This window comes from Amphiura filiformis, chromosome 2 (genome assembly GCF_039555335.1).
Source record: "Amphiura filiformis chromosome 2, Afil_fr2py, whole genome shotgun sequence".
Classification (NCBI taxonomy): Eukaryota; Metazoa; Echinodermata; class Ophiuroidea; order Amphilepidida; family Amphiuridae; genus Amphiura; species Amphiura filiformis.
In genome coordinates, this window is record NC_092629.1 from 8,843,813 (window position 1) to 8,864,047 (window position 20,235).

The following is a 20,235-nucleotide window of genomic DNA, read 5'->3' on the forward strand; positions in this document are numbered from 1 at the left end:
ATAAATTTGTAATTTTGTGAAATAATGAAGGAGAGGAAAAATAAGAAGATGAAAACCAGCAAAGGTTAAAATAAAGCGATGAAGTAAACAAGAAGGGCTCAGAAACGGCTGTCTGGAAGAAATGAACGAAAAAGGATTTATTCATGGACACTACACCTTGATAACGAATATGAGGTAGCTATAGATTTAAACTATTTATGCGATTTTAAGGAAACGTTTGACTTAAAAGAGTCCAATTTGAATTGCCAGCCATTTAATTTTGCTCAACAGGTATACCAGCAGGTATTGCATTCTTAACTCTCGGCATAAGCAAAGGTGCAGGACTTTCCGAATATGTGAAAAGTGGAAGGTAAATATATTTCTTCAATACTCCTCCTCCTCCTCCTCCTCCTCTCCTCCTCCTACCCCTTCTCCTCCTCCTGCTTCTCCTCCTCATCATCATCGTCATCATTATCACCATTAATTTTCTCCTCCTCGTCGTCGTTGTTGTTGTTGTTGTTGTTGTTGTCGTCGTCGTCGTCATCGTCATCATCATCATCATCATCATCATCATCATCATCATCATTGTCGTCGTCAATCATTACTATTGAATTTATCACTGACGATGTCATTTTAGATGCTGGTTGACAGTAGATGACGGGTTGATCTTTGCATTTGCCGTGCCTGCAGTTTTGATCACAGTAGTAAGTTGCAGGCATAAAAATATAAAATATGAAAGTGAATAGCGCCTTCAATGTTAACAAAATCTAAAGTGAGTTGATAAATATGAGGGCATAACTCTAGAGATTGAGACAAAATAGTATATGTTCAATACATCACCAATACTGTTTAGATGAACTTGATAGCTTTCATAAGTGCCCAAGACTAAATTTGAGAATAAGATAATAAATGTTACAAGTAAACAGTGGTCAACATATGCTGCAACTTGATCAACAGATTTTAGTTTTTTAATCGAATCTTAGTCATATTATATTACAGGATTGCTTTTTATGAGGATTTTTTTTCTGTTAAACAGGTGAACTTTATATTCTTAGTGATTATCATCCACACATTTGTGAAATTGAAAACTAATCAGGATAAATCAGAAATGCAACGCATTAAGTAAGTATATCAATTTTCGTACGGGTTACATTTAAGCAGATGCTCTTATACAAATAAATAAGCACTCGCATACAATTCACACAAACAGGCATAAAAACACACAGAAGCATGTATTCATACCAACACGAGCAAACAAATTAAGCACGAAGAAGAAAAGAAGAAGAAGAAAAGAAGGAGGAGGAGAAGGGTATGAGAAGCATATGAGAAGTAGAAAAAGCAGAAGAAGAAGAGGAAGAGCAAGACGACGGCAACGACGACTTTAACTTTGAAGCTGAATTTATACATTATCCTTCGTTGAATGCCGAGCGATCTAACCAATGAGGTAAAGCGATTTTGGTTGCTTTAAGGAACGCGTTAATTCATTGGTCAAATACCAATCGGTATCAATTATTGCGTGATAGAACACAGCGAGTATCTTTTAAGGGAGCTTAATGAACTTCCAGTTACTACATATGTTCCTCAAGGCAGCATACTTGGGCCATTGTTATTCATTGTTTTCAGCATGCTTAAAATAATAAAACATGGCTATATATATTTTAATGTACGTTTATGATACCACACTGTCTATTAGTGGGACTGATGCTCGTTATCTGTTGTGTGAAAAGCTTATTACTTGGATGCGTAAGAATAAAATGTTTCTTAACACTGATAAGACAATAATCATCATGATCATGTTAGTTGGCACTAGCGATAGACATAATAATGGATTTTCTAGCATTGATTGTTTCTCGTTGTCTATATTCTCCTGACAAAAGTTAATTATTTGAACTCTGTATGACAGTATTGTATGCTTCCAGCCAACTTGGAAGAAATACGAGCACATTCTATACTATTGGTAAATTGTGTTTTACGAGTCCAATAATTTACTCATGTTCAGACATTTCATCTTCTGATCCGAAGATGACAGGTCTAAACGGTAGTTAATATTGGACCTGTTAAATACAATTTACCAGTAGTATGACATATAACAGTCTAACCTCTAACTTCGTGATTATACTTTACATTATTGTTGTTATATTTTTGTTTTCTAAGAGCAAGCGTTCGGGCTGTTGCTATATTAATGCCCCTCCTGGGTATTACATGGGTGTTTGGAGTGCTTCAATTTGACCAAACATCTGCTATTGTATTCTCATATCTCTTTAATATCGGCAATGGACTTCAGGTAAATACATTCCTGATTATGTGTTCAAGTAAATATTTAAGCCAATGTTGAAGGGACATATTCATTGGCACTGAAGTTACACACCAGACGCCAGTGGTCATGCTCATATTCAAAGCGTGCTTGATTGCCTTGTGTGACGCAGTAGCGACAATGGATTTAATTGCTGTTCGAAACGTGTGCTCAAAGCAAGAGATCCAGGGAGTGAAACTAAAGAGACCAATTGAGTGGAATTACTTTCCTCGTTTTGAAACAACATGGACATTTTAGTGCATAGAACACCTTGATGCTGGTGAGATGACGAGCCATTGCCAGTTATAACTAAATAACCACAGTGTAGTCTTAATATTAACACATTGAATGAGTCAAGCAAGCCAATAATCGCATTTTTATATTTTCACAGGTCTCGCGGTTCTATATCAAAGCGAAATATTATCCCCCTCCTGAGAAAAACGATGCACATGGGCGGAAATAACAGTCATTATATCAATCTTTAGTATCTTGTCTTCAGGACCCATACAATTCCTCTTGTGTGACAGCTTTATTTGTCTAAGTATTTGAATACAAACACCAGACCATGCCCCTCTCCAGCCGCCTTAATTATAACAATTTGTCGTCCATGAGGTAGAACTTAAATAATTACATGATAGGGTTCTAGAATGCTTCTAAATACAACGCACATTTTAAAAATACCGAAATCTTATTTTCAGGGTGTATTCGTCTTCATCACGCAATGTCTATTGGATGATGACGTAAGTAGTAGATTGATGCCTCGTGTGTCATGTTGTTTTCATATCATTACTAGTGTAAAAATGATGGGAGACAGCGTTATTATATATACTGATATAACAACCTAATCGTCAGACGACATGATGTAGAAAATTTGGCTGGACGACCATCTCTTGGAATGGAAGAATTTGCATTACATGGTGCCAAAAGGTAGAACATATGTTGTTATCCTGTTATGCAGTTGAGCACTCTCTAACTACCCATATGGGTACAGGCCGATCCTGGAATAATTTGGCTGTTGACACCATGGAACATAAATTCTTCAATTACAAGGAATGGTCGTACAGCCAAATCTGCTACATCGTGTTGTCTGACTATCAGCTGGAACCTTAACCAAAAGTGTAACACTTTGCGAATTTATTGCCCTTTTCTTTAACAATAATACATGGCCTCTTATAAGGTCTAATTTCAACCTGCCTAATCATACTCCCGCGGTTAAGGTATAGGCCTCGTAAATCCGAGGTCCCGGGTTCGATTTGGGGGCGAGATCACTTGTTCTATTTACCACCTTTTTATTTGCGACAGCAACCTAATACACGTATTTATCAGGTGATTTTGGTTTGTTTTACTTTCTGTATCTTATTTTCAGGTGAAAGCTTACTTGAAGCAGAAAACTTCTCGTGGACGAGTCGATGACTCCGACAGCACCGCTGCTACCAATAGCACTGGTGTTACCAATGCACAATAACGTCGCGGTAAAGGTGGTTTGCTGACAATAACTTTAACCCACTCCGATAGGTCGTTTTTTGACATGACCATGTCAATTAAACATTCATACTCAATCTTATTATAATTATTAGTTCCGAGTAACTCTGCATTACTTAGACTGTGATGTTGATGCATTTAACAAGCATCAAAGGTTCATTACCTATTTACCATAATATGGCCAAAAAGCACGGTTGTTTGAAGTATGTAGAATTGGGTCCATTATTAAATAAGGTAAAAAAGTGAAAAAAATCATAATTCCTAATTTGACAAGGAGTATGTAATCAAAACCATTAAAACAGATGGAAAAGATAGCTGATACAAGCAACAAAGAAATTTTATAAACATATTGTATCCAAAATAAAAGGAATTATTTGTATCAAAAGCTTGAACGATTATTTCAGGTAATTAAATAGCGCCACCAATCTTGTCATAAATAGATATATTTTATATCTGAAAAAGCTTTAAAAATGCTGTAAAATGGAATAATTTTGTAAAAAATAAAAAACTAAAGTTGAAAAGGCTCAAAAGCCTACAGGTTTAAAGCATCTGTATATATTAGCACGATAAAGCATAAAAAGTAATAAATAATCACATCAAGCAAACTTGATACATAGTGCATTATTCCATACAAAATAATCTTCTTGAGATAAACGCAGCTACTGGTATCAGTATTTTACTACTAATGCTTTTAAAATCATTGGTAACTGTTGCCATGGACAATAGACGCTGTACCAAATAGGTAACTATGGAAATAATATAATAGCCTGAACATGTAAAGATGGTCATGGGAATATCATATACCATATCTCCAAGGCCGAAGGTATTTAATCCCAAGCAGCCGGGGAGCAATTCACTTTAACGCGCTTTTATAAAAGTGTGGGCTATAAATACGCACACAGCGAAAACTCAAATTTGCTTGATTTGGGTTGTATTTTTAAAAGCTTCAAAATTTCTCTCCACAACACCTAAAAGCTATATATTGTATAAATACCTACAGGAAACGCTTTCAACATTTCATGTATGTTTACAAAGAATACCCGAACTTTGCAAAGAATATGACATAGGGTCATAAACACTAATTAGAGGTTAATAACTGCGCATCGGTTATTTGGAGGGCATTGTGAAAAATCTAAACATTTTGCCTTTGGAACCGAGGAATATCCCGAGGGGCGTAGCCCCGAGGGATATTCCGAGGTCCAAAGCAAAATGTTTAGAATTTTCACAATGCCCGACATATTACTCGATGCAAAGTTATTAACCTCATTCATAACCGTCACTTTAATCTCTTCACCTTACAAAATAACACCAAATTTTGCTCAAAAGTTTATAAAATTAGATGATTTTTACATCTTCCCTTTCCAAAAATCGATCAGGCTAAAACAGAACGACCAATAACAAAAGTGCGTATCAGAATCTGTGCAAATATGGTAGCGCGCAATCCAAATACGGCAGCCAGCGCGCGCGCAGTTTGTTGGACGCACAATAAGGCGAACGCGGAAGTCAATTGTGTGCGACATTGGAACAATTACGCATTTTGCGGTCAATTGTGAGATATTAATGACCTCGATTTGCGTTCGCGTTTTTGCAAATAATAAAATATGATTGGATCGCACGCATCGCGTTTATTAATGAGGTTATGAATTTGAGGTAAAAACACGTATACCCTTAAAAATAAGCGGTAAAATTTACTCTGGTGTAATAGTAAACACATCACTGGTGTACGGGCAATCACGAGTAAACATTACTCAGGTAGAGTTTTTAAGTTTCGGGTAAATGACACCAATGACGACCATGATTGCCCTGAACCGCTAAATGGGCTAAACTTTACTAAAATCAGCAAGGGCTGGGTCTGGGTAGTAGTTTACATCTCAATGGTGTACCCTTTTCACACATAAATGGGGTTCAATTTTGTTTACACCACATGCTTGTGTAAATGGTTTTACAGTTTCTTGTGCCCGGGGGAGTCACTCCCATTGTGGCCTGTTGAAAAAAAGGGTACGAAATTGCAATTGCTTATACGCGGAAATGAAATTTAGAGTATGAAATTTGATACATGGAATCCCTGTTTAGGGTGCGAAAACAGGCGCGTGTTACCTGTTAAGGGTATCGTTTTAGCCAAGGGTTAAATCCTTGTTTAGAGAGCTTTTCAAAAGTTGATTCTTTTGTGTTGATTTCTGGTAGTTGAGCGGCGCGCTAGGTCGCAACTCGTTCATTTAAATAAATTGAATGCTCTTACTCGATTACACATCAGAATGTATACCGTGTACAGAAAGTATTGTCGTCCCCATTACAAAATACAATTATAAAAGTGAAAATGAGTCACATTAAGTTGATTATTTCTGACTTTTTATTTACAACATGCCTTTGTTTTATCATTGGCTAATATTTAGTCCACATTTGAAGTCCGAATACTCGACATCATTATCTCCTTAATGGTCCTTGTATTAAAGCTGTAATTGTTGCTTTTTTCTGCTTTGGTGGACGTCCGGAGCGCGGTCTGTTTCTTCACAGAGGCATCAGTATGGTTATGCCACCAATGAACCCACCTTGTAGAATTATTTAGAAGATCTAATATATGTTCAATAGTTTCCCCCTCTTTTGTCCATCTTCAGGCTATTTCTCTATCTTTTTCAGTACTCTCCTTTGTTTTCTACTCCTAACTGTCCGCCATTTTGAAATGTCCACCGAGGTTTGGGAAAGTTAAAAAGACGCTGAAATATTTGTTTAGTTGCTGCTCAAAATATACACATCACTAGCAGAAACAAACTGTATTTGCCTGTAGGCTGTACCTAGACTGTTACCCTGAGGCATCTGTTAAAAAAAAATATGTTTAACCTAGTTGCCACACAGGCCAACCAAGTTAGGGTCCAAGGCACGCCGACATCGGCTGGCTAATAATTACTTTGTCAGCAGAGATACTAAAATCAATACCCGGGATCGATACACGTGAATGTGCTATGCACGAGTTTGATATGAGAAGAAAATCTTTGGATACCTGGATAGAAAATGATGAATATCTCCCGCAAATGATTGCGTATAAAGAAACCAAATGCGGTTCTTTGCACTTGAATATATATTTTGAACAGATATGATAGTCGTTAGCTTGCGTCTTGAGAAAGAAGCTTGTCAGAAAGTGACTGACAATAATTCTGATTTATATGTGCCGAATTATATAGCGCAGTGTATAGGCCAATCGTGGAAGTAGTCTAAAAGCATATGACCTATAATAATGGCGTACCATGCTCGACTCACACACAGCGAGGTCAGGCACTGGACTAATCGGGGCTATTGTCAGTAGCCTTAGTCAGATGTCCTTCGGCCCATTATGCGACTCAAAACTATTAAACAGGTCGATACAAAATGGCCATGCGTGGCGGTGGATTCAACCTACCATGGGGTTTTCTGCCATGAAGATATCAGGGCGATGACACTGTGCAAGGGGCGACAATACTTTCCGTACACCGTATATTAACGCTGTCAGGTCCACATGTTTATAGACGAAGTACACTGGTTAATAGGATGAACAAATTTAAACTTTCCCCATAGTGGCCAGTGCACATAAACGTTGAAAGAAAAGTGCATCTGGCCGGATTCGAACCGGCGACCTTCGAAATAATCTAACCAATCGAGCCACAGAGGCACGCCGGAGAAGAGTGGAAGGTTATAAATCTACAGGTATTAGGTTTGAACGATGTTCGTGCATTCCTATCGGAAGGCATCAGAACTGCATAATATTTATAACAAAACACAAAGTCATTGATATGATACATACTGCAGTTACTGTCCGTTTTCCTATACACAATACACAGTGCTCATTCCCATTGACGCGTGACCTCTACAAATAGCCCTACGTTAAAAGTATGGGGATATGACTAATTAACGTCGCTGTGTGAAAAATAACCGGCCAATATTAAAAGTACTCTTCTAAAGTTCTAGAAAATATAGTTTTTTAACATGTCCTAAATTTTTAGCTAATTTAGATGTTTGGAAATATTCGTACTTTGGTGTTTTAGTTAATGTTATAGGTAATAGTACATTGCCTAGTTAACGTCGCTGTGTGAAAAATAACCGGCCAATATTAAAAGTACTCTTCTAAAATGCTAGACAATATAGTTTTGTAACATGTCCTAAATTTTTAGCTAATTTAGGTGTTTGGAGAGGGTCGTACTTTTGTGTTTTAGGAAGGACATGTAAACGACAGATAACACCAAAAATATGAAGAAATTATTTCCAAACCGTGTTAAGTCAACAATCATTATGTTGCTCATTTTCAAGAATGCTGGTTTACAAAAAGCACGCCATTGTCTCATTTCGTGAACAAAGCTACACATACCATTGTTTCCTTTCGTTTCCTTTATAATCGGTTACCCAACTGAAGCTATAATACCAGCTTTATTGCGATATCGCACATGAAAACAGACACTTGTGCACAACCAGAGAAGATCCGATTTAATCAGTTGAGCTGTTTCAATGAGTGTTTTCTTGGTTTAATAGCTTTTAATGGGGTTAAGTCCTGCAAAGGTCGAGATGAATTCTACTGTAGACATGACTGCATCATGACTTATAGTGAGTCATTTACATTGAATAAACCGTGTCTTAAGGGTATACGATGTATTGTTGGTCGAAGCAGCAAAAAAGTTGTTCACAGCATATTGCGAATGGTAGTGAGCTTTAGCAAAAATTGCATAACTCACTTCATAGCAAGCGTGTAAAAGAATTCAAATATCACAGATATACTTTTGCAGGTCCTGTGGTTCTTGAGTTATGTTGTAAAGAGGGCTGAAACAACAACACTTTTGTAAAACGTACATAACTCATTGACAACAATAAATTGAGCAAGTTTTCAAAGTATATGATTTGTAGAATGAACTTTTGCAAAACACCAAAGTTTGATTTTCAATAATATATTGATTCAGATAATGAAAATCGGATTTTTTGGCTGCTTCGACCCACAATATCTCGTATACCCTTAAGCATTATCTTTGCGCCATTCAATGTTGCCAAAAACCTAATTTCCAAACACCGGTAGATGTCTATACTAAAGATAATGCATTTTACCTGTATTCAACGCAACAATGCACAATTAATAATACACATTGGTAAGACACGCAGATCATACTGCTATGACGCTATTGTAGGTTATTAGATTAATATTATTAATGCCTTTACAATTTGTAACTAATTAATTATTTGGTAGCGGTTGCCATGGACAACAGACGCTGTGCCAAATATATAGGTAGCTATGGAAATAGGATAATAGTCTTAACATAGAAACACGGTCATGAGATTATCATTTACCATCTACAAGGTTATTTGATCAAAAGATAAAGGGGTACTAGGTCTGGCCGGCTTGGTAATACAATAGTAATAAAATAGACGTTGTTCTGTGTCCGGCAGTATGCGCGCGCATGTTGAAGACCCATGCTTTTAAAAATCGCGCCAAATCGGAAGAAGGGCAAAAGCAGTATTGTAAAGGCCAATGGTCATATACTGTTTTCTCAAGCATGTCGATAAACTAGTAAAAATGTTGTCGCCTCACAGCCAGTTTCTGTCGGTTCTAGTTACATACCATACCGTGCAGTCTGGGCCTGACACTACAAATTGGATTGCGATGAGAAAGTCCTAAAGTTTGGTCGAGAAGTTATGTTGAAACCTGGTGGATTTTTATACTTTGTGTAAAAAATCCGCATAGAATTTTCTTCATCTTTTCAGTCTTCATTTTCACTAGATAAAAAATAAATAAAATAAAATAATAATAATAAAACGGGCTATATAGAACTAACATTGAATACTCTGCCTTCTAAACCAGATGAAGTGTACCTCGATTGAGTATCACGAATCGTTACCGTACATTCAATATCCATATTATTCTTTTATACATGGGATGCTTCAGTTTTTACACAAAAACATTAATTGAAAATCCCCACTCGGATATTTAAAAACCAGCCTTCCTTGCATGTGCAATAAATTAGCATCAAAATTAATCTGATTCTAACGGCATTCTAGAAACACTTGGATTGTGGCAGACATTACTGTGGTATATTGTTCGAAACCACCATAAATTTAGCATTTGCACATGCCTATTAAGTGAAAAACATGAATAATCATGTAATGCGTTGATCCAATGAGATTTAGACACAGCGTCACCAGCGTAATATATCTATGACAGTAACCGGGCTAATAATAGGGATATTGTAATATTATTTACTCTGGTAGAATCCAAGAAATGATATGAATTAATCTGTTACTTGTTCGTATGCAAGAAAACAACGGAAACTATTTTGGAAGTTGTCACATATATGTTCAAAGCAATGGCCTGCAGATGCATGTTTCTTATTTGTACTATGGTAGTCATAGTATTGAGCATTATACTTTCTTTTTGTGGAGCCAACAAGGGTGAGTACTAAACTACTTTTGGTATTTTTCAATTTATTTCTTCTTCCTTTTTTATTTGAATCTTTTTTCTGTGATTGACAAGTTGTAATTTCTTTACACATACGCGCAGCCATGATTTAGAATATATTGGATGTTAGGGGTGCGTTTGTAAGCACCACAATCAGGGACACACACATGTAAAACCATTGTGGAAATTATGTGAACTGTGGACTTCCGCGGTTACCAGGACGTGCCCGGTTGGCCCAAATTGCACGATAAAGCATATAAACGCGAATACTAAGATTTTTCTAAACAAATCCAAATTGCACTCGTTATTCTCACTGTTTCGCTTTTAATAGCCGAAAAGCTCACAGTTTCCGGTTGGACGAATCCCGACCACAGAGGGTGTAGGATTGACATTCAGACTGAAAAAAAGTTATAAATTCATTTGGTAACTTGTTAAAGTTAAATACAGATTTACGTTTTCACCATTTATAGGACAGAATTGGTTAGTGAACCATGTATAGCTAGAGTAGGCTCTGGTGCGAATAATAAGCCGACGCTAAAATAATTAATAGGCTAGGAATTATCACTATTAGAACGGGATTTCGAGTAATAACGAGCTATTACAATATATATAAATCTCTTGATTATTTTCGCCCAAATATGCATCTTATCAGAAAAGCCCACACCACAGTATTGCCCGAACCTGTTGCTGAAAAGCATGCATTTTGTCAGTCAGAGAAGGATATTACTGGAAAATGCGGTTGTCAATAAATGCAAAGTTCATGTTCAGGTGGATGTATAAACATCTACGGCTTGCTGTATTTCGAACTATACAATTTAATAATGAAATTTCTTTGTAATAAGAGTTAAGTGTATGCTGCTTGTAAATAATTTGTTGTACTCGAGCGCACTCAATAACGATAGACTTAAATATTAATGAGATCAACAGGCTGCAACGTTCATCGTTCTATTGTGTCTGATTAGAGCGCTGACATATTGGAAAATGTTGCCAATCAATGTTCACGAGAGTGTGCATTCAACGTCCAGTTTTCGAAATTGGGTGACTTGTGTTTGGCAGGTGCGAAATACATCTGACTGGGTGTCTTAATTACGTAACGCCTAACGGCATTGATGTCATCGAATGGCTGCTTAGTGATGTTGTAAAGTTCATTAATTATGTAGACAAATCCAAAAGTTCTACTCACGGTTAGACAGTTTCGTCAACCCGGTCGGTTGACTTCTTCAGTAATGCGATGATCCACCTACACTCCCGCGAAATTTCTCATTCCTCGGGTGCACAGTTCTTCATAACAGTGGATCATACATGTGATTTAGAGAGTAGATGCCCTCGTCACGGTTGATGGTCTGGGTGCCCCTCTTTCTAATCCAAAGTGCTTCGCGTATCCATCTGGTTTGTTTGTTAGTGTCCTTGTCAATTATGCTTGCCCCCTCCCAATTGATGACATGATTCTCTTGAGCTACGTCGTCCGTAATGGCCGATTTATGCTGTTCCGAAACAGATTCTTGTCTTTTTGACCTAGTGTATTTGACGTCCTTGACTTTTTCTACGTCTTTCTATGCTCATTAAGTCTTGTTTGGAATTTCCTTCCCGTTTCGCCGATGTAAGTTTTGTTGCACGTTAGGCACGGGATCTCATACACACAGTCGCATGTTTGTAAAGTGTCGATCTGATCTTTCGGATGGACCAGCAACCGTTTCAAAGTATTATGTGGCTTCATAGCTGTGTTTATGCCATATTTCTTGAATGATAGCTGAAGTCTTTCCGAGACTCCTTGCACGTAAGGGATGACGACCATTCCTTTGCTCTGTTCTGTACTGTCTTTCTTGCTCTTTGCTCTGGACTGTTTGTTTTGCATTTGCTGCTTTGTTTTGTCAATTGACCATTTAGGGTACTAGTAACCACACTGGGTTAGTGCAGATCTGATTTAACTTTCTTCCTCTAATGTATCAACATCCTCAGTGACAATGCACTCCATTCTATCGAGCAGTGTTCTAACCACACCCAGTTTTTGGTGGAGGGGATGTTGCGAAGAGAAGTTCAGGTATTGATCTGTGTAGGTCTTTTTACGATGATAAGGGTGTCCAAAAATGGGATCTGGTTATTCTCTTCCTCTTCGTGGGTGAATTTGATGTTGTTCGTGGGATCCACCGTGTTGAGATGGTCTGTAAGTTGTTGGGTGGTTCCTTTTTTGATTACTTCAAGGACATCATCAACATAATTATCTTCTCCACATTTTTGGCTTGCATTCCCTGGGAGCAGTGGCAATGGCTTCTGTTTCGAGCCATTCCATAAATATGTTGGCAATAATAGCACTGCATGGGCTCCCCATGGCGGCTCCAAATTTCTGCTTGAAAATATTTCCTCTGAAGGAAAAATAAGTGGTGGTTAACACGAACTCTAACATTTCTTCTTAACAGTGGATCATACATGTGATTTAGAGAGTAGATCATCTACTCTCTAAATCACATGTATGATCCACTGTTAAGAATAACTGTGCACCCGAGGAATGAGGAATTTCGCGGGAGTGTAGGTGGATCATTGCATTACTGAAGAAGTCAACCGACCGGGTTGACGAAACTGTCTAACCGTGAGTAGAACTTTTGGATTTGTCTACATAATTAATGAACTTTATGACTTTATACAATCCTGATGAATCTATTCCAAGACAAAAATTAGTGATGTTGTGTTTAGTTTCTCTAATAATTATTATTACATTTATTTTCATTTATTTTCTTTCGTTGTACTTATTCTTTCCTAGGGCTACACTAACTTTAACACTCCCTCACTCTCCTTCTATCTCTTCGATTCTACCCCCCTCATTCTTTCTTTTTGTCCTCTCTCACTCTCCCTCTCATTCCAATAATATGTCCCTTTCTTTCTCTTATTTTATTTAATTCTCATTATTTCTTTCTCTTCATTTTTCTTCTTTCTTCTTTCTCCCTTCCTGTAGGCTTCTCTCATTCTCCATATCCCCTCATCACCTCTTCCTCCCTCATCCCCTCCCAAAGGGTATATCTACTCCTCCCCAGTCCCCTTTCTCCTTTGCCAATCTCCTTCTTAAAATAAAATAAAATGAAAATTTGTGAACAAAGTTATACGTATGTATACGTACCGATTAGAGTGCTATAGAAATGCGCACCTGGCAGCCTTAATACATTCTGATGTGTAACCGATCAGCAAGAGCATTCAATTTATTTAAATAAAGCGCCTAAAGTCAGGTGGGTGATAAAGAAGATTACATCGACAGCTAAAGCCTCCTTTATAGACTTCAGACCCGCACAAGCACACATTTGGGATACATGTGAACAATGGTACGACTTTACACATGCCTACCCTTACACATGACTGTATTGTGGTCACTTATTGATACTCGCCTGTTGTGTAAAGCGTTAATATTATGCCGGATAAGTGACCAATTTAATGGCGGAACCCCTTTGTTCGAAACAATGGTACCACTTTTATGAATATCCTGGCGGAAAATCAAATCGGCATCAAAGGAACAAAGCATTGCGTAATCTATTGCCGCTCCTTTCTATCTCTAACCTCCTTGGATGAGATTCTCTCTGACTACATGTACGACGTAGAATATCGAAATTCTTAATTAAAATGATAAAGTAGGTAGCATAATTGCATCTCTCTTGTTCTACTCGCTCACAGTCTCTCTCGTCATCTTCATGGTCAAATAGTGTTTTCATATTGATATTTATAGTGGATTTCAATAGTATCAGACAAGATGCATGATGTGATTTTATCCCACAATGCATTGCGAAGGCCAGTATTAAAGTGGGTAATTTCAAAATACTTTATTCACTCCGTGCAGCGCCATCCTATTTTCAACGCAGTCCTTACGTTAATTTTTTACGCGCATAATCTAAAAAACTGGTTAAATACGCGACCTGACTTCGATACAGGAGAGTGATTATGAACAGATCCGTGGGCGTACGATCACGGCCTCTGGAAATCGCAAGATGTCTATTATTTCATTTCGACCAAAGCGAAACATACCCAACCTAAAGACCTCACTAAAGACCTCATTCGGTCGTTATAAAATAGGTCTAAAAACTATTTATCGCATTGGTATAAACGTGAGGGATTTATAGTATTACCAGATCTTTGCTCATTTTAATCAAATTTGTTGCTCATTTTATTGCTCATGTCTGCTCATTGTGTTGCTCCTTTGCTCATGATGTTACTCTTCCTACTCATTCTGCTAATTTTATTGATTTCTTATTTTGCTGCTCATTTTATTGCTCATTCTGCTCATTTTATTGCTCATGAGGTCAACATTCTAATGATGTCAAGTTAACGCGGTCAAAGATCACATCATACGATGAATGGCCAAGTGGACCAAAAAAACGTGTAAGATTATACGTGTAACCTTACACGTGTAAGATGGCATCTTACACGTGTAAGATGGCATCTTACACGTGTAAGATTGCTTCTTACACGTGTAAGATCCGAGGAAGATCGCATCTTATACGTCTTAGAATCTAGCGGGTTGCTTAAATTGACGAATCATAGTAAAGAACCCATATTTCAACCCCAAACAACCAATCATCTTTGACCAATGACTTCTCGACATAGCTTTTCTTACACGCGTAAGAATAATGCCTATTAGGGATGGACGGTATTCAAGTTTGACTATAACATACGACGAGCGTCGAATAATCTCAGCCACGATATCAATATGTACCACGGTAGAACGTGATCATTTTACTTTGACCTCTTGAAATTAATTGATATTGAGTACAAATTGACTTCATAACTGAGAAAAAGTAACCAGAAAGTGAGATAAATTGTGCTGTGACCATGACGGTCCAACAATCGGAACAATTTCTGACAGAGTTTCGGCATACAATACAGGATATTGTAGCACTCGTACAAATTTAGAAAATGCCTTGTTTACGATATTCGTGACGAGCTCTATACTAATCCTCGGTACGCCGCCAATAATATTTGATAATATCGCGTATCGTCCATCACTAAATTCAAAATCTTACACGTATAAGAAGTCGTGGGTGTTACAAATCTAAAAACGTCTTTACATATTATTGGTCGATGTTTGCAACGCGTAAGATGATTGGTTGTTTGTGATCTCTTACTCTGTGATTCTCAACTTAAGAATCCCGCTTCATTCTTACACGTGTAAGATTCAACCTTACACGTATAAGATGCATTCTTACGCGTATAAGATGCAATCTTACACGTGTAACCTTACACGTTTGTCTTACACGTTTTTTGGACCACTTGGCCATTCATACACGAGTCCAGTTACACGTATAGCTACATGTAGATACAAGCACTAGTCAACGGGCAACCGAAGTGGTCAAAGGTCACGAGTCCAGTTAAGTCAACCAGAACTGGTCATAGGTCAACCGTATGTGCCGCCATCTTGGAACAGAAGTTTCGTCGTTTTTATCTCTGCCATCATTTCCTGCTCAAAATGGCGTACTTCAATCTTGGATTTCAATATTTCAAAGCTCTCCAAACACGGACAAATATTTGCTCATTAGTATTCATATATGCTAAATGACTACGCCCACCTCATGATTATACACATTTTGCCACGCCCATCTCATTAAAATGCAAACTGCAAGTGACTTCTGATCTCATTAATATTCATGAGCTTATGAATAACACGCAGTGAGAATGTGTGATGTTTTCAATTATCTGAGCATGCATGATATGAATTACTGATAACACTATGAACCTTGAATTCTGAAATTCTTATTCAAATAAATTTTCAAAATCTAAATAGCATGCAGTAATAACAGTTGGCGCAGTTTTTAGCCAATAAGAATTCGACACAGCATATCAAACATATATACAGTAACAGGGCTGATGGTTATATTGTTCTGTTACTTTCTGTGACAATCCATGTTATTATGATTATACATGTAAACAATTACAAATATGGCGGAAGTTGTAATGTGTTTAAAACAATAAGTATACAGTGATCTAGATTATTCGGAATATGATATTGATATGGCTTACTACTTCCGCCGGTATGGTTTGGTTGTCCACCTAAGAGTCTTAAGCTCAGACCAACAATATCTAGCTAAAAAAATTAACCCAGATAGCAACACTACGTTGGCCCAACTTTGGTCCAACGTGGGCGAACTGACCTTACTACGTTGGGCCAACGTTGGCCCAACGTGATTTTGGCCGGGCAGCCAACCACCACAACGTTGGGCCAACATTGGGCCAACGTCGATCCAACTGACCCAACCGCAATACAAATGTAATTTGCGACGTTGGGCCAACATTAAATCTTTGATGTTGGGCCAACGTTATTTGACCAACGTTGATCCAACCAATAGCCAACGTTGATCCAACCATTGGCAAACAAGCCCAATGAGAAAAAAACCCGAAAAAAAAATCAGTTACTTGTGTATACTGTGCTTACTTTAAGTCTTAAATTACCCTACTCTCTATTTTACAACGAAGACAAATTAACTACCTTAATTTTACACAAGTCACTTACCTTGTCCTACCGGGATTCGAACCAGGGACCTTCTGTTTATAAGTCTGATGCTCTACCAATTGAGCTAACTGGGATTACATAGTTGGATAAGTGTTTGAAGTTAATATAAGCTATATTTTCATGACTAAACCTGCCAAAGTGCATCTTTTTAGGGATATTGATCAAATTTACTGTCAATATTGATAACATTTGCTATAAATGTTGATTTAAAAAAAAAAGAAAAAAAAGAAAAAGAAATAATATAAAAATATAATTCTTATTGTTGATTTAATTCCAAAGCAATATTGTTATTACATGTATTATAATTACATACCTAGTAGGGTATAAGCATTATCATTATTATCATCATCATTATTATTATCATTATTATTCATTAGGCCTATTATTATTCATTATGTTTATTATTATTATTATTATTATTATTATTATTATTATTATTATTATTATTATTATTATTATTATTATTATTTGATATTATTATAAGTTTATCTAATGGGGCTTTGTCACTCTTTAATACGCCTTAGTAGTAAAAAGAAAATAATTATAAACATGATCATTTCCATGACTTGAACAACAGTTCATACCATCGTTGGTCCAATGTTGGGATTCCAACCGTTTGTGCGACGACATTGGAACAACCTCCACGTAACAACCGTCATTTTACGACTGACTGGCTACGTTGGTGCAACGTTGGCATACCGACTATCATTCAAGTTGGCACAACAACGTTGGCCCATCCTCGGCGTACCGACCGTCATTTTAAGGTTGGCTTGCTCTGTTGGCTCGACGTTGGCATATCGACCATCATTTAAGGTTGGCACAACAACGTTGGCCCAACGTTGGCATACCGACCGTCATTTTAAGGTTGGCTAGCTACGTTGGCTCGACGTTGGCATACCGACCATCATTTTAGGTTGGCAAAACAACGTTGGCCCAACGTTGTCATGCCGACCGTCATTTTAAGGTTGGCTGGCTACGTTGGCTTGACGTTGGCATACCGACCATAATATAATGTTGGCATAACAACGTTGACCCAACGTTGGCCTGACGTTCCCATACCAAGCATGACTAAAGGTTGGCATGTCAATGTTGGTCCAACGTTGGCTTGGCGTCGGCTTACCGACCGCGACCATGCCGACCATTGCCAACGTTGGGCCAACGTTGTCTTGCTATCTGGGAAGCTCACTACCAAGAGGTTAGTGTCCCCACCCAGTGGGCAAAACATATTAAAGACGGGTGGCACTCAGCTGATGATGATCTAGTTGGTGGAAGCATGGGCGTCAATCCCAGGGGAGAGGACAGGGGGATGTGTCAGCCACTTTTTAACAATTTTGACCGGTCGTACCCCCCATATTTTGAGCCGGATTGGCGCTAATGGGTTGTAGCACCTGATGTATACTATTCCATCCAGAACGTCTATATAATTGAATTCTGGTTTACATGAAATAATTCAATTGTCACATTCTGTTATTTCAGTGTTGGTGGGATGTTCGGATGGTTGCTTCTATTCAGCTGATGTAGGTGTTAACCTGACCCATCTGCGTTTCAATAAAGCAATGCAGTTAAACAATTCACTTAAAGGTATCACCCATGATCCTTTTACCAGAAAGATTTTTATCACGGAAGCTAAAACTCGTATCCTGGAAGTGGATACCGATTTGACATGGAGTCGGATAAATACCGTCCTAGATTTGCCTGGCGAAGGTGAGTATGAATATAGAGTAGAAATGTGACATATGATGGTGTAGCGTCATAGAGACGCGTGGCTGAGTGCTCCCTCTCATTAAACTGAAAAGTATGAAAAAAAAAAAAAACACATAGGAAATGGGCCAGTGCCCCTCGACTAAACTTGATGCCCTCGCAATCGAATAACTTACGCTACCCCAATCATTTAACTCAATTATGCAAGCTGTATCAAAATGATTGGTACCCATCAGTTATCATTGATAATTGATGAGTCGACGCATCAAAGTTCAACATAAGATCCAAAAGATCGAAGACGGGTATCGCAAAACTGTTTGAGGTGCGCATTTAGTACTTTCTGTCAATCAATCTTGATCTATACTCTTTATGCCAGCCCTTAATTCATTAGCAAAGTCATTATAATAACGGGGACCGCCTTGATAAGTAAAATGACAGGAGATCGCTGGAAACTCAAGTATATTCGTCTCAGGTCAGAGAGAGCCCAAACCAGTGTGAAGCCAACCGGAAATGGTAACCATGGCAGTCAAGTAGCCCATTCTAGACAAGCTTTTCAATAAACGTCAAATTGATGGGTACCAATCATTGTGATTCTGGACGTTGTTCTTAACTCTTGTATTCAACGTTTTATCCATAAATAGTTGCGCATTGTAAATTATTGTTCTTCATGTTCTTATTGTTTGTTTGCATTATTGTATTATAGCTCCGCACGGGATATGCGTAACCGATAGTATTTTCCTCTGGACAGATGAAACAGGTCATATTTATCGTGCCAATCTCGATGGCTCGAACAAGACAGTCATAATCAACAATGCTGTTGGTGCCAACAGATCGTATCGCGGAATTGCAATTGACAGTAGTGAAAGGTAGTCCTTTTGTAGAGTGATTGTTATAAACAATTTAATGACCAATTATATAAAAATAACTCGATATATTAATCGCAAATTGATAACGGATTAAAATGAATTATTAACCCTAATCCCGCTAAAGCTGTGACCACCACATGGTGATCTAAAACCATAAAAACGATCACGCCAAGAAGTTGTACACTTATTTTATAACTTAAAACATTATGACTGAATGTAACAGCGGTAAAAAGGAGATAAAGTACGCCAAATACATTATATTTAATCATTGGGTGTACTAGACTGCATGTAACAAAAATATACAATTGCACGTTTTTTTTCAGAAAAAAATAAAAGAGGTCACGGCAACAATGTTATATGCAGTGGCATCAGTAATATCTTGGATAAGAGAAAAACTTAACTTGGTTTATAGGTACCGGTTCGGGCTCAAACGCAATGACAATTTAACTAAATCTTGAGGATAACGAGTTGTTGGGCCACTTTTGACATGAGCGCGCATATCAAACGTGCACCGCATAAAATTGACTTTCATTATGCAATATTATTGCATTGTTGGTTTTTAGAAAAATAAAATATGTCATGGCGTAAATGTTATATGCAGCGGAATTACAGCAGAATTTTGACATTTCAAGTTTGTATCGCGTAAAACCTTTTACTAAAAGGAACTCTCATGCTTATTGTCAAAGATCTCAGAACGAAAACAAAGGTTTTTCTTTTTTCTTTCACATAATTTACATTAGCAATAAATAATAATTTATGACATTTCTTTTAAATTTATAGCTTAAAATTACCAATCGTATGAGCAACGAACCGATGGTTTTTTGTTTGTTTGTTTGTTTGTTTGTTTGTTTGTTTGTTTTATTTCTTCTTTAACCTGGGACACTCAATCAGTTGAAAACACAATTAATCATCTGTTCTTCCTTGAGGCCCAGGGATCAATACAACATTTATATAACATAATTATTAAGGTTTAAAAATACTACATACATTCAAATACACAATAATATTGCAAATTTAGATAAAT

At 37.4% G+C, this 20,235-nt stretch overlaps 1 protein-coding gene and 1 long non-coding RNA gene across 2 annotated transcripts in view; both read left to right on the forward strand.

Annotated features, from left to right (window-relative positions):
* Window positions 1-4,343, forward strand: part of LOC140145854 (uncharacterized) — a 41,340-nt gene extending 36,997 nt beyond the window's left edge. The window contains exons 16-21 of the mRNA XM_072167541.1: window positions 271-349; window positions 617-683; window positions 1,016-1,101; window positions 2,134-2,263; window positions 2,971-3,012; window positions 3,639-4,343. Of these exons, the coding sequence (XP_072023642.1) occupies window positions 271-349; window positions 617-683; window positions 1,016-1,101; window positions 2,134-2,263; window positions 2,971-3,012; window positions 3,639-3,737 (503 nt within the window). The 3' untranslated portion in view covers window positions 3,738-4,343. The remainder of the gene's footprint in view (window positions 1-270; window positions 350-616; window positions 684-1,015; window positions 1,102-2,133; window positions 2,264-2,970; window positions 3,013-3,638) is intronic.
* A 5,685-nt stretch (window positions 4,344-10,028) lies between these two features.
* On the forward strand, window positions 10,029-19,205 carry LOC140172753 (uncharacterized). Its single transcript, XR_011861750.1, has 3 exons — window positions 10,029-10,153; window positions 18,121-18,348; window positions 19,049-19,205. It is a non-coding gene; the product is annotated as an uncharacterized lncRNA (long non-coding RNA).
* Window positions 19,206-20,235: the final 1,030 nt, after the last annotated feature.